Genomic DNA, 12,800 nt, shown 5'->3' with positions numbered 1-12,800 from the left:
GATATAAAGGCAGTTACATACATGAGGGAAAATCTGCATGTAAATGTAAAGCGAAGTAAGGAATTTGTTTGCTGCTTTCCATTGTCTGGTTATTTCCTGGAAATCAGGGCCTCAGTCTGTTTACTTTGAAAACAAATGCCCTAATCACAAAAGGCCTCCTCTTCTCCCTCCTTTCCCTGAGCTTTTATTGCTGAGTGTATGTATCTTGCAAGAATGCTATAGAATTCCCCTTTGATCAGTTTGAGTCAGCTGTCCTAGCTGTGTGCTCTCCTGACCTCTTGATTACCCCTGGCCTCCTTTCTGGGTAAAAGAATAGGAAAAAAACTTGTACATTGTGCAGGAATAGCAAAAATACTGGCGTGTTACAACACTGTTGTAATTATAAGTCCGAAAAACAGCACTATGTGGGCTGGTATGAAGAAAGTTAACTTCATCCCAGCCATGTCCAGTACAATCTTCACCCTTTATTTCATACTGTTTGTATCATGGCTAGGTCTTAACACTATCCAGTACAAGATATTTTTCTGTTTTTTTCCCTGTCATAGCTACTTTCCATTCACTTCAGTGCTTTTTGTTTTCTAGTGCGTTCTTGCTTATTACTACTGCTAGTCCTCTTCCTCTCTTTGTCCATTGAAATCCCGCTTTTTATTGTTTCCTGAATTAATCACACTGTTTCTTTCTCCAGGTGAAACAGCAGAATAATTTAAAGCTCAGTCAAAAGACCAAGGGATCTCTAAAACAATAATGGGCAGCAAAGTTACTACATGGAAACTTTTGCTGAATCCTTGATTTCAGAGATGTGGAATATATATTATGTGTGGGGATTACAATCAAGTTGCCTAGTTTAACATTGAGGAGACTTTAAGTACTAGTGAGGGATGTGCTTATGCACAGCTGTTATAAAATTGTAAAAAACAGTTGAGTTGAAAGTCTGTGAAGTTGCAAGCTTTTGAGAGCAACCCAGACTGAGCAGTGTTTCTGTGAGACCTTCCCTGGAAATATTATAAACTTTCTGTCAAATTTCAAGTCCTCATTTCTGAAAATGTCAAATGTCTGAAGTGCTCAGTGAAAATACAGTACTGAAGAAGATAAAAAAGTAGGTAAAATGGTGAGTGGGTGTGTTCCTATGTGTCTGCTTGTCTATTCCCTATCTTGCTTTGGAAATAAGTCTAAACTGTTTTTTCATCCTGAAGAATTTAAAAAGCAGAAAAAGACTAAAAACTAAGAAAACTCATTTGAGGCAAACAGTCACTATAAAAGATTTCAACTGCATAACTTAGTTTGGTGGAGAAATGAGTGACTAGAAACAAGGCCTTAGGTTGTCTGATGCTTCTACAGGTAGTAGTACCTGTTCTGCCTTCTGTTGATACCACTACTTACTTCTCAAATCAGAAGGTATGATTTCTGTGAAGGATCCCTATAGATGTTGAACATCTGTTAAATATGTGAGGTTTGTAAAATTTTGTATTTGACAGATTTTCTTTGGCATCTGATGAACTGAAATACTTGTAAAATTACTTTTACAGCTGGAAATACCTGTGAATATCCCAGATATGCAGGTGGCTACTGATGCTGAAAGTCTTTCTTGTGCTTCTATCCAACCAGTAGTACAGAAGGAAGAAAAAGTAAGCACCTCAACAGCTGTAAGAATGTCTTTTGTTTATTTCATTGGTCATACAAAGCTTTTTCAGCAGTCTCTTGTTGCCATGTCTGAATGTAACTGTGTAGCTTATTAGAGTGCTACCTGTCCTACACAGATGTGAGGCACAGAAAACTATGGGAAAACTATGTTAGTAAATATTGTTAGCCTTAAAACCAGGGTGGCTTGTGGGCACAGAATTTACATGTAAGCATTAAATAAAAATTATGGAGTCACTTTTTATAAAGAACTTTGATATTGTTTTTCCTTGTATTTAAGGAAACAGCCATACGTGAGAATCCAGATGTGGACAAAGGTAGATATGAAACAATCTTGCTCATGTATTTCCTGTTAACTCACTACTGATATATACATTTCCTCCTTTCTTAAAATGTGTTTTCAAAGGTGCCACCATCTTGGCTGACAGGCACAGCTGTGTCCTGCAGTGGGTCAGCTAGAACTGGCTGTGTCCAGGGCAGGCCCCCGCTGCCAAAACCTTGCCACTTGTATCCAGTACACCATTAAAGTCTGTCATGTTGCTGCTCAGTGTTTTAACAGTAGCTTGAATTTGCTGGATGAGAATGGCTGCTTGTCTACAAGCATTTTGATCCATAAATAAGGTCAATTTAAAAAAATACATACTTCATTGTATTGGTGGTAGTGTCAGATTATTTTTGAATATAGGTAAGTGGATTTCTGGTTAATGTCTGTGTGACTTTCAATGTGTGTGAACAACTTCACAGGAATTAACGATGGAAGCACTGAAGCTGCTATGACTTTACTTGCAATGGGTGATCCAAATTTCCAGTTGAAAGCAAGCACTGAAGGTATGATCTGATTTATGGGACAAAGCCTTGCTCCCGTGCTTTGTGGGTCTACCTAAGGAGGGATGGAGCAGCAGCTGCAAAGCTCTTCCAGATGCTCCTGCATAGCAGGAAGTCAAGAATCTTTTATGCTTTTAGTCCTGTTGCATTGTAACACATAGTGAGTCCAGCCAATGCAGGTTGGCTGGAAAGAAGCGGTCACCTTACTGAGTACTGCCAACTCTATCACAGCTAGGAAATTGTTTCTGTGATCTGTTTTACAAAGCACATATTTGAATTGATTTGGGCACATAAACTGGACAAAAGAAAGGGATTGAACTTAAATGATTATCACTTTCAGTGATCTTTTCAGACCTTTACTATGACGTATAGCCTTTTCATTCTAATTAGCTGCAACCTGAAATTACTTGAGTTTTTTTATAAATTTGGTGTAGCATTTATTATCTGCTTTCATTTGCTGAAAGTTAGTTTTTGTGTTCTTACTACAAAAAGCGTTCTCTTAGGGATTTATCTGGGATTTGAATCTGTGTCTTTGGAGAATGCAAACTTTGTTAAATGAAGCTTGAAGTTACATAGCTTTATATACATGCCAAACCTGAGTGTTTTAAATTAAGTTTTCCCATTCTGTTTATTGTTACAACCAGAACAGACACATATGTCACCTGCTCAAAATGACTTGGACACAGCTGATAGCGCTGTAATTCATGCCTACTCCAAAGAAAACAGAACTTCTAGTCAGTATTCACTTGCTTCAGACACTTCTATCAAGGAATTGCTGCCTTCTGAAGATGGAAGCAACATCAATGTAGAGCATCAAATCACTGGCACGAGAATAGGTGTAGATCAATATTCAGAGATGGCTGCTACTGATACCAGGTGAAGTTACTACTGCATTTTCTTTAGTGAGGGAGATTCTCTGGCACTGCTTACTTTTGCTAGGTTCTTTCAATCATTTTGATTGATTTGCAAGCAGTCTTGCTTTAGTAAAGGTTTCTCAGTTTATGTAATTTACTATGTAATCTGCAAAAACTCCTTTCGTCTCTTTATTACTACTTTCATGAAGTGTTTGTATATAATATTTTGTATCTACTACTAGTTTTCTCTCATTAAATTAAGTTTACCTGGGGAAGGGGGGAGAAAAAATATGCAAATAATTTACTGGATCACTGTTAATTATCAAGCTCTTTTTGCAAAGTTCTCTGCAGCTAATCAGACCAAATTGCTGAAGTGTCACTGCTGCTGTGGGGGTGTAGATCAAAGATTTAGAGCCAAGGGATAGCAAGAAACCAGTTTATAGTGCATCATTATGGTTTTTAGTGATTGATCTTTTATAATTTTGCATTTGTGAATTACAAGACAGCTTAATGGGACACTTTTCTAGAGAAACATCTGCTGGTGGTCATGCATTATTTCAAAGATTATTTAACTTATTGATTGCTTGAACAAACTATGAGATTATATTCTGTGAAAAATCATCATCCAAGATGATTTATTTTGCCTCCAGGTTAATTACATTATTAAACCAGAACTTACTGCCATGTCATGTGTTCTAGATTTCTGATCTTCTCTTGTTATGTAAACATTTCAATTTTTCTTTTTTTTTCTTTTTTAATTCCTTTACAATAGAAGCGTATTAGTTTGCAGAATACCTGTCTGTTTCAATTCACAGATGATTTTTACTTTTTTTATCCTGTTGGATAGCTTTCTGTTTTCTCTGTCAGTTGCAGCCTACATTTCAGGTCTTCATTATCTGATCTACCCCATATATCTTATGTCTTCTCTTTACTAACTATTAAAAATCAAGGATTCCATGGATGCCATTTCTCCTTTTACTTGCAGTGGTAGCTCTTTGCCTGTGGTGAATAATATGAGACTGACAGGAGGTGGACACCTGGAGCCTGAGCCAGCCTCTGGATTATCAAGGTCCAGTGAAAACATAATGCAGGAGATACTTAATGCAAATGTACTTGTGGAACAACTGGAACAAATTCAAACTGGTAAGCCTGTTTCTTATCCTAGGGCCCTGAAAATGGTTATTAAATAAATTCACATCTATTCATGAAATGAAACAAAGCTTAAAGTCTTCACTTTCCATTCACAGATATTCACAGATAATACATTGCCATTGTAACATAGGGTACCCATTTGTGATACAGTTTTATACATAAGTATACCTTTTAGTATTAAATTAAATGAAATTTGAGTAACCGTTTTTCCTGGAGGTATTAAATTACCTGGGAAGCACTTCAATTACTGGACTGCTAATTAGAGAAATACAGTCTAATACAGTGTACTTTTTTCTATTGTTTCTGTGTTTTCCTTTCATTAAAAGTAGAAGAGGAGATAGAAAGAACTGCTTTTCTATTCTTAAAGCAGTTGCAGTAAAGGTAGTCTTCAAACTCTTAATTATCTTCATACCACTGGCAAAATAGGAAAGACAAGATAAGATATGTTTATGTGCCTTAATTATATAAGACACAAGTACACATGTGCACATTCATGTATATGTGTCTATATAAGCATCCTATAAAACTTTAATATACGCAAGATTATATACGAATAAATACACCCGCAGACTGAAAAGACATTATTTTAATTTTTTTATTCTTATAAAACTTAGATCCTACGACCCTGAGGGGTAATGCAGAAATGCAGGTCAAACCAGAACCAATCAGACCAGCTGCAGGTAATTTTTCAGTTCTTCATGGCTTTGCAACTGGAAGTATGGAACTCACCAAGCAAGTAGACAAAACTGAGAGGTAGGAAAACTCATCATTTAATACTGGCTTTATTCCTACTGTCTGTTAAAATATGCAGCTGAAGTTCAGGTGTAGTATGCGACTGTAATGGAAACAGTGTGCTCACAGACACTGTGTATATTTATACAGATAGTGTACAGTTTAGATTTCAGGTTTTTCTCCCTGGCATGTTGTGCTACAGCTTTTGGAGACAGAATGTTAACTTCTTGTTTTCTACTTCAGAACTTAGTAATTACCTTGCTGCTTAATTGTCTTTCATGAAACTGCAAGGAAATGTTAAGGAGTTGATTCATTTAGAAATGTAATGAGCTTATGATAAGGCTTCCCGCTTGGTTGTACTTTCAGTAGGAATGTCTCCATTAGTGGAGTTAAAGAGGCTTTTCCCTGAAATTCTTCAATTGTTTGAAGACTTTGCATTTTGTTTAGTACAATGATGTAGTTTTTAAACAGGTGCTTTGTTTCTCTGCAATGATATATGATTCATATTAAATACATTGTAACACAGAATTTAGCATTTTCATTTGGTTTCAAATTAACTGGATATATACCTTGCAGAACAGAAAAGCAGATAAGAGATGCTTGTGGAAATTCAGGAGATCTAAGACATTTAAGTGCATCACCAAAACCTGAAAAATCAGGCCTTGGACTAGAAGATTGTCAAAATCCAAGTTCCATGGATGAATTGTCTGAGCAAAGTCCTTGTCCTCTTGAGCACCATATATGTACAGTCAACTTTACTCAGGTAAAGAACAAGAACTTAATTACAGTCCAGAAGTGCCCAGATTTTGAAATTAAGTAAAGAAAGACATTTTCAGTGCAAATGTACTCACCAGTTCTAAAGTCCTGGTACTTAAGCTGGCAAATTGTAGCAGCATGTATGGTGCTAAGTTGCTGCTACCTTCTGAAAGTGTCTCCAATAGGAAGAGTTCAGGTAGGTGGACACACATTCAAGCTACACATTCAAGCACCACAGCCACAGAGAGCTGGAGAAAACTGACGAGTGAAAAGACAAGAAGGGTCTTTGCATGGAGTTCCAGTGGGGATTATTACATCCACATGCCAAAAGGGTCCAGGGACAAAGACAAAAGTATCCTGAGAGTCTAGGAATATATAGAGGTGTAAGGGGGTGGATCAGAGGGTCAGGGTTTAGGCGAAGTGGTGCATAAGTGGGAGTAGGGAGAGGGAGAACCATTGAGATGACAGGAGCAGAGGATTGCACCAAAAGAGGACCAGAGTAGAATCAGGGAAGGGAGAACATTCTAGGGAAGGTACAAATAAGGTGGACAGAGGCAGAACTAGGATGATATCAACTTGGGGAAGCAATGGAATATCAAACCTTAAGAACTATTTACATGTGTTTGCAAAGATTCATGAGAGAGAGGCCTCTCTTACCGCAGTCTCAGGAGGCACTAATTCTTACTTCCTTTCCAAGATTGGGCTATGGGGATTTTCTTTCCATTATGCCTTGGATGCTTCCCTCCATGCCAACACTACACCAGGGTCCTGAGCAACTTGCTTTTTTAGCAGGGGCATATCCAAACAATCTTTCGGACAAATTTAATCTTTGCAAATTCTGTTTAGAGCATTTCAGTAATACGTGATATGCATTAGCAAAATTGTGAGGAATTTTTGAGAAGTCTTGATGGAAGAGGTTATAGTATTCACGTACCCATTCAGTGTGACCTCTTACTGTTCTATTAGTTTACATTTAAATGAAGTTAAAATGTTACTGCTTGGATGGAGCATGTTCATTGTCACTTTCATTTGCTTTGTTTAAAACAAACTGTATCCTTTGTTATGTTCTTTCTCATTTATTTTAAAATAAGATCTACACATGCATATTAATATATGACATACACAAATTTTTCATATTTTTACATATATCTGTATAATTTATATCATCATCTTGTATGTTGTCAAGGACAAACAATATGTCTCTCACATCCATTTCTTTGCAGTGGTTTGTGCATCTGTGTTCTAGTATAAATGAGAATTACCTGATTTCTTCATGAGAGAAAGGTTCATTTGCAGTTCCCTCAGGGTTTCTAGTGTTGTCTGAGATCAGCTAGCGCATAGTTACAGTGGAGCAGCTGATACATAGAAGCTTGATTCCCAAGTGCAGCAGGTTGCTGTGTCAAGGCTGATTTCATATTAGGACAACATGCAAGAATGATGCTGCTCTTACAGGCCTGGCAAAGAGTATGAGAAAAGACAGCTTGCAGTAGATTATTCCTGGTTTTATCAAAGGGACAAGCCATAGAAGGGAAGGGATAAATGAGCTGTAGAACCTGGTGTTATTCTTTGGCACTCAGTGGTTTGTTAAGGGTTGTAGGAATCTGCTTTCTTAGTCCCACTGAACAATTTACAGTGTGAGTCATCTCTGACAGAGTTATGCTGTAGTAAGTATAAATTTATTTTGACAAACCATCAATACAGACAACAAGCTGCATATAAATTTTCTATTTCCCCAATGTTTCTTGTCCTTCATAGGCTAATACTCTTCAGCCTAGAACAGCTAAAAGTGAAAACTGACAAGTGAAATAATGATTATGTGGCTGGATTTTTTGGCTCTTCAGCATTTGACATGCTTTGTTTCTTCTGTTTCCTAGAGTGATTTCCCACATTTATTAAGTTGTTTTATTTCAACTGTGTTGTTTCTAGAATGAAGCTTGTACTCAGGATTCTCAACAACAGTGTGTAAGCAGCACAGAAGAAACTTCAGGTATAATGTGCTAATATTCAACATTAGCAAAAGCCCACATTTGTGTATCTTGCAGTTACTAAAAGATTAACTAAACCCCTAAAATTTTAATTTTAAAAAAAATTAAATTTTCGTTGACATGATTAATCAATCTATTTGATTAACACGAATAATGATCCATGGCAGAGTGACATTCCCCTCATTACCCTCTTGTCTTTACATTACATTAATAGAAACTAGACTTGGAAACTATATGAATAGTCCTTCATTAAGTTTAAGTATCAGTGGAAGGAAACTTGTTCTCTTTGCCCTTTTGTGAGCTCCTGCTGCTTACCTTGTGGTAGGTATAGCAGTTTTTAGAGCCCTTTATGCACCTCTGACTCATTCATCAAAAACTGAACACGACAGAGGGAGAGAAACTGTTTCGTTTTCCTCTGGCTTAGTGAGTTATAGTTGCTCATGAAGTTATCAAGTGAATGCTGTTGTCACAGTTGTGTGAGTAGGAGGGCTGTACTGTGCAAGTGTGAGCAGGAGGGAAAGAAGAAGAAAAAAACTGTAAGACAATCAGTCTTCCTTCTTTAGCTGTATTGAGTCAACAGATTAATGCCTAACTGATCAGGTGTGATGAAAGTTACGAAGGTGATGTCTGCTCTTCCCTAGAACAAATTGAAATGGTTGGTTTGGAACCACTACTTGTCTAATATATGGGATAGTACCAGTGATGGAAACCCAGAATACTTACTTTACATGGAAACTGCAGTCCAAAGCTCTAACTCACGAGCTTGTGAAAATGACTGGGCTAATACTTCTTCTTAGACACCTGTTACTATGCTCTACTATTGCAAGAATCTTGGGATGAAGCATCTTAAACCATGTTCAATTAGATGAAGAATCCAAGAAAATTGAGGTTGGAATAACAGCTTTACATCATTGAGAGCTGGCTTAAATAATGGTGTACCATTGTTGTTTTCCGTCTTTTGAAAACTTTACAAATGTTTGCTTCTTAAATTCTAACAGATGGCAGCTGGCAGATATCTGTTAATGTCTATTTGTTGATTAAATTATCTGTATTTTTCATTTATTAAATTCAAGACTATGTTTCTCAGGTGCTGTTTTGCCAATCTGCAGTGAGGGGAAAAATCCTGTGCTTACCTTCAAAACAGCAGACATCTACCATTTAAAGAAGTAACTCTTAATGCCTGATGGTTGCAATTAAAGACAGAGGGCCATTTGACCATCATGACATAATTTTAATTAAACTGCAAATTGCTCTTTAATGCTAGAACACCCATTTAAAATTTTCATCATTACTAGGCATTTTTAATATTCCTCATTCTGAATAGTAATTAGTATTCCTCTGCAGTGAATAAGCGCTAGGAGATGATGATGTGTATCACATCTGAAAAGACAGGAAGCTTATTGTCTCAAGAATATACCCAGTGCCTTTCTCCATGGAGAAATGATTGCCTGAAATTTCAGTACTCCATGCAGGGAGGACATGAAGAGAACAGCATAATTTCATATTTGATTAATAGTTTTTTGTTATTTATTTCTCTGAAAAAAATATAGTAGTGAATGATGATCACAGATGTCCCGAGGAAGAACAGACATTCATTTTAACATTGGTGGAAATCCCAGCTGACTCAAAAGAGTTTGATGTATCTGCTATGGTGGAACAAACTTCAGAACCAGTACTACCAGCCCCAATATTTATCAGCTCAATTAATGCAAATGAAACAACTGTGACTGAAGTGGAGAGGTAAATACTTTATTTTTTATCAAATTGAAACACTTTATGTGTACCTTGATTGTTCTCTGGATGTGCAGTACAGATTAGAACTTCTTAAAAGAAGGAATGCAAGAGGAAGGAATTTTGATGAATTGCTTAGAGAATTAAGAAAGTAAAAGGGGCTCTAATCTGATTTGAGGAAGATTCCCTAGGTGTTTTAAATTTAGTGTTTTAGTTAGCTGGGATTTTGGTGTCACCTTAATTCTGATTTACCCTTTAGAACAAGTCTTCCTTTTTAGCAGAAGTTATTTGCCCAGCTTGAGTCTTATTTTGCTTTGTGGAAACTTAAAATGCAAAGCAATTGAAATGAAAAAATCTAAGCATGTTTGCATTTTTACAGTACTTTTAACAGTTTTGTAGAGTAGCTGCTTATTAATTGCTTTTCCAGATTTTTGATGTAGATGGTCTTCTGGAAAACGTAAGTAGTAGATATAAATTCTTTTATCATTCTCTTGAGTTTGCTCTGTTCAAAAGGCAGACAAAATTAAAACACTAATTTATTACTCCAAAGAATAATGGCTTGGTTTGTCTATTGCTATCTGAAAGGGTTTGGTTTTCTTTTACAAAGAGCACCTCTGAATGCAATGTAACGAAATTTTTATGTCAACATTACAGTTGAAGTAAATCTCTTAGTCAGTTTGGAGAAAAAAAAAAAGTCAAAGAAGAAAGACATTATGAAAAAATTGAATTGTATACTAATGTAAGTCCTCAGATCATAACTAGAGATGTGATGCAATTCCACATAATTGTGGAGAATCTTGCCCTGTGATACCAGATGCTGATACCATTCCTCATTTGAAAGGAGAGGTCTTTGAGTGAATGTTGGCTACACAGTGTAAGAATTTTAACTCCTGTGGAACTACTGATGATAAACAGAATTGCTGACAGGCAGAGTTAGAGTGCGTGTTGCGTCTTGCTGTTCCTGTACTGCTTATCATATTTTCTTAGTTGCTGCTGCTTCTCTGTATATCTTATATATGTGTGTATGTTTTTTATATCATACAGCTTGTAGGGGTTCAACTGTGCAGATGAATAATACTGTATTTTAGCATTTTCTGGGGCAGTTAATAAGTTGCATATTTTTGCATCATATGAAAAGACCAAGTGGAGTTCAAACAGAACAGCTAAATTACATTCAATATGACTAGAAAAACTAACTCCAGATAGCACAACAAATTGTTTCTTGGTAGTAAATGGTACATTTGAAGTTAATACTGACATTAAGCAAGAAAGAGTATCACCATAGATTTATGTGTAATTTCCATACAGAAACCTTACACAAAGTAAATTTTGGCTTCTTGTACTGTCACAATAATGTCGCTATATATATATTTATATAAACAGTGTTGGATCCTTGACAACTGCAGCTGATGAAGTTGCTGCACCTTTAAACAGCAGTATGGAAACGAAACAGCTCGAGAGTGCAGCAGACCCTGTTCCAAAGTTGCAGACAGCTCAAAAACGGTTGGCTGCTGAGCTTGAAGAGAATGATTTTCCTCCTTCCAAGAAAATTCCATCTACTGTTGCAGTGGAAGATAACTTGGAAACCACTTACAAGGTGAGATCAAGATTTGGTGAGTTTTCATGCATGGGTTAAATGCATAACACATAATAGAGCATGTTAATTTTGTTTCGTTTTTAATGGTGCTACTGGCTTAAGTATGTACTGCCTATACAACTTAAAAGGAAAATCAACACCTATATATAGTTTGCTTTAATTTTTAAATCTTCAGCAGGTTTTAGGTGTTTGTTTATTTATTATTAGGGCTTTTTTGAGAAACTGTCGGCTCTCAGGTTTTTTTAAATTAGACTTTCTAGTGGACAGACTGGTACTACGTCTTACATGGCTCATTCAGCATTGCCCTTATGACAACAGCACTGCAGCAGAGGAAACTCTGGAGGTATATTTTATGACTGGCAGGATGTCTAGGTTCACCAAATGTTGTTTTGAATCTGCATTGTGTCTGTTACATGAAGAAGCTATTAGATAGGAATGTTCCTATTGATTCTTAACATAGCAGATGATAGTTTAAAAGAGCAATCTGCCAGTGAAAACAAGCCACCATCTTTCCAGCTGCCTTCTGTGCTTTCTTTACAATATGATGAAGTTTGTGGCAGCAACTACCATTGATCTTTTTAAGTGGGCTAAGATTGTATAGTGTACCTTTGTGTAGGTGTCGTGGTTTTAACGCAGTAATTAAAGAATTACTAGAAAACTTACTTATTTTTTGCTGTGAGATATGGATTAGAACAAGAGCAAAACAGGCTTAAAACTTAAAAGGAATAAAGAAAGTTTATTAACAAAACTATAAGAATAAGAACACCAGAATAAACTTCCAGAAAACTCCTTTATCCCCCACTACCCAACCATTTCCTTGTTCGCATGACAACATAAGAGACAAAAAACTTTGGAACTTTGGTGTTTAAAACAGTCCCAATTCCTGCTAGAGTCTTTTCATCAGCCTTTATAGAGAAACAGAAGTCTTCTGCTAATCTATGGAGTTTCTCACAAGAAAACTATTTCTGTTACAGATTTCTGTTTCTCTGATGCCAGCTGCCCAGAAATCTGTCATCAGATTTTCTCCTCCCATTTCACATGACTCTGAGGTGTGTTATGGGCCATGAGTCTAGGGATGTCATTTTTAAGGATGAGCTATTCAAAGGCAAAAGTTCTCTTCATCTGTCTCTGTGAGCTTCTCTGGAAAACAGAAATTTTCTCATTGCCTCTCAAGGTTTCAAATCTTCAACTATTACTTATCCCCCCTCTGTTCCAGCACCTCACTGTATCACAATTACTCCACCTTTTGCTCAAAATCCACACTTTGAACACTCTATTCCTCCCAATATACTCTGTAATGAATTAATGAACACTATTGTCCATCTCCATAGCTTTAACAGAAAAATATTTCATCTTAATTCAAGCATCTCCTTACTCTCTACCTCTTCTGAAGCCTAATTCTTTACTGTCTCTGATAGTTTATACAGTCTTTTTACATGTTGATTACTCTCTTTTTCTTTCTCTGGAAAAAAGGATTAATCTGCAAGTCTCATCTGAGTAATGAAAGGGTTAAAATCTTGTCCAGGCTTT

At 36.5% G+C, this 12,800-nt stretch overlaps 1 protein-coding gene across 2 annotated transcripts in view; it reads left to right on the top strand.

The window, feature by feature from the left end:
- The window catches only part of BDP1 (BDP1 general transcription factor IIIB subunit), a 54,203-nt gene that overhangs the window by 35,126 nt on the left and 6,277 nt on the right, over positions 1-12,800 (top strand). Inside the window, exons 29-38 of one of the 2 annotated variants that reach the window (XM_086866830.1) lie at positions 1,527-1,625; positions 1,919-1,955; positions 2,383-2,466; positions 3,108-3,339; positions 4,303-4,460; positions 5,084-5,222; positions 5,778-5,964; positions 7,884-7,944; positions 9,493-9,682; positions 11,057-11,270. In XM_086866830.1, coding sequence (XP_086722956.1) covers positions 1,527-1,625; positions 1,919-1,955; positions 2,383-2,466; positions 3,108-3,339; positions 4,303-4,460; positions 5,084-5,222; positions 5,778-5,964; positions 7,884-7,944; positions 9,493-9,682; positions 11,057-11,270 — 1,401 coding nt within the window. Of the gene's footprint in view, positions 1-1,526; positions 1,644-1,918; positions 1,956-2,382; positions 2,467-3,107; positions 3,340-4,302; positions 4,461-5,083; positions 5,223-5,777; positions 5,965-7,883; positions 7,945-9,492; positions 9,683-11,056; positions 11,271-12,800 lie in introns of both variants that reach the window. The other variant, XM_086866829.1, reaches the window with a different exon arrangement.

The sequence above is a fragment of the Cyanistes caeruleus genome, chromosome Z (assembly GCF_971803275.1).
Source record: "Cyanistes caeruleus chromosome Z, bCyaCae1.hap1.1, whole genome shotgun sequence".
Classification (NCBI taxonomy): Eukaryota; Metazoa; Chordata; class Aves; order Passeriformes; family Paridae; genus Cyanistes; species Cyanistes caeruleus.
This window is presented reverse-complemented; position numbering and strand designations above follow the sequence as displayed.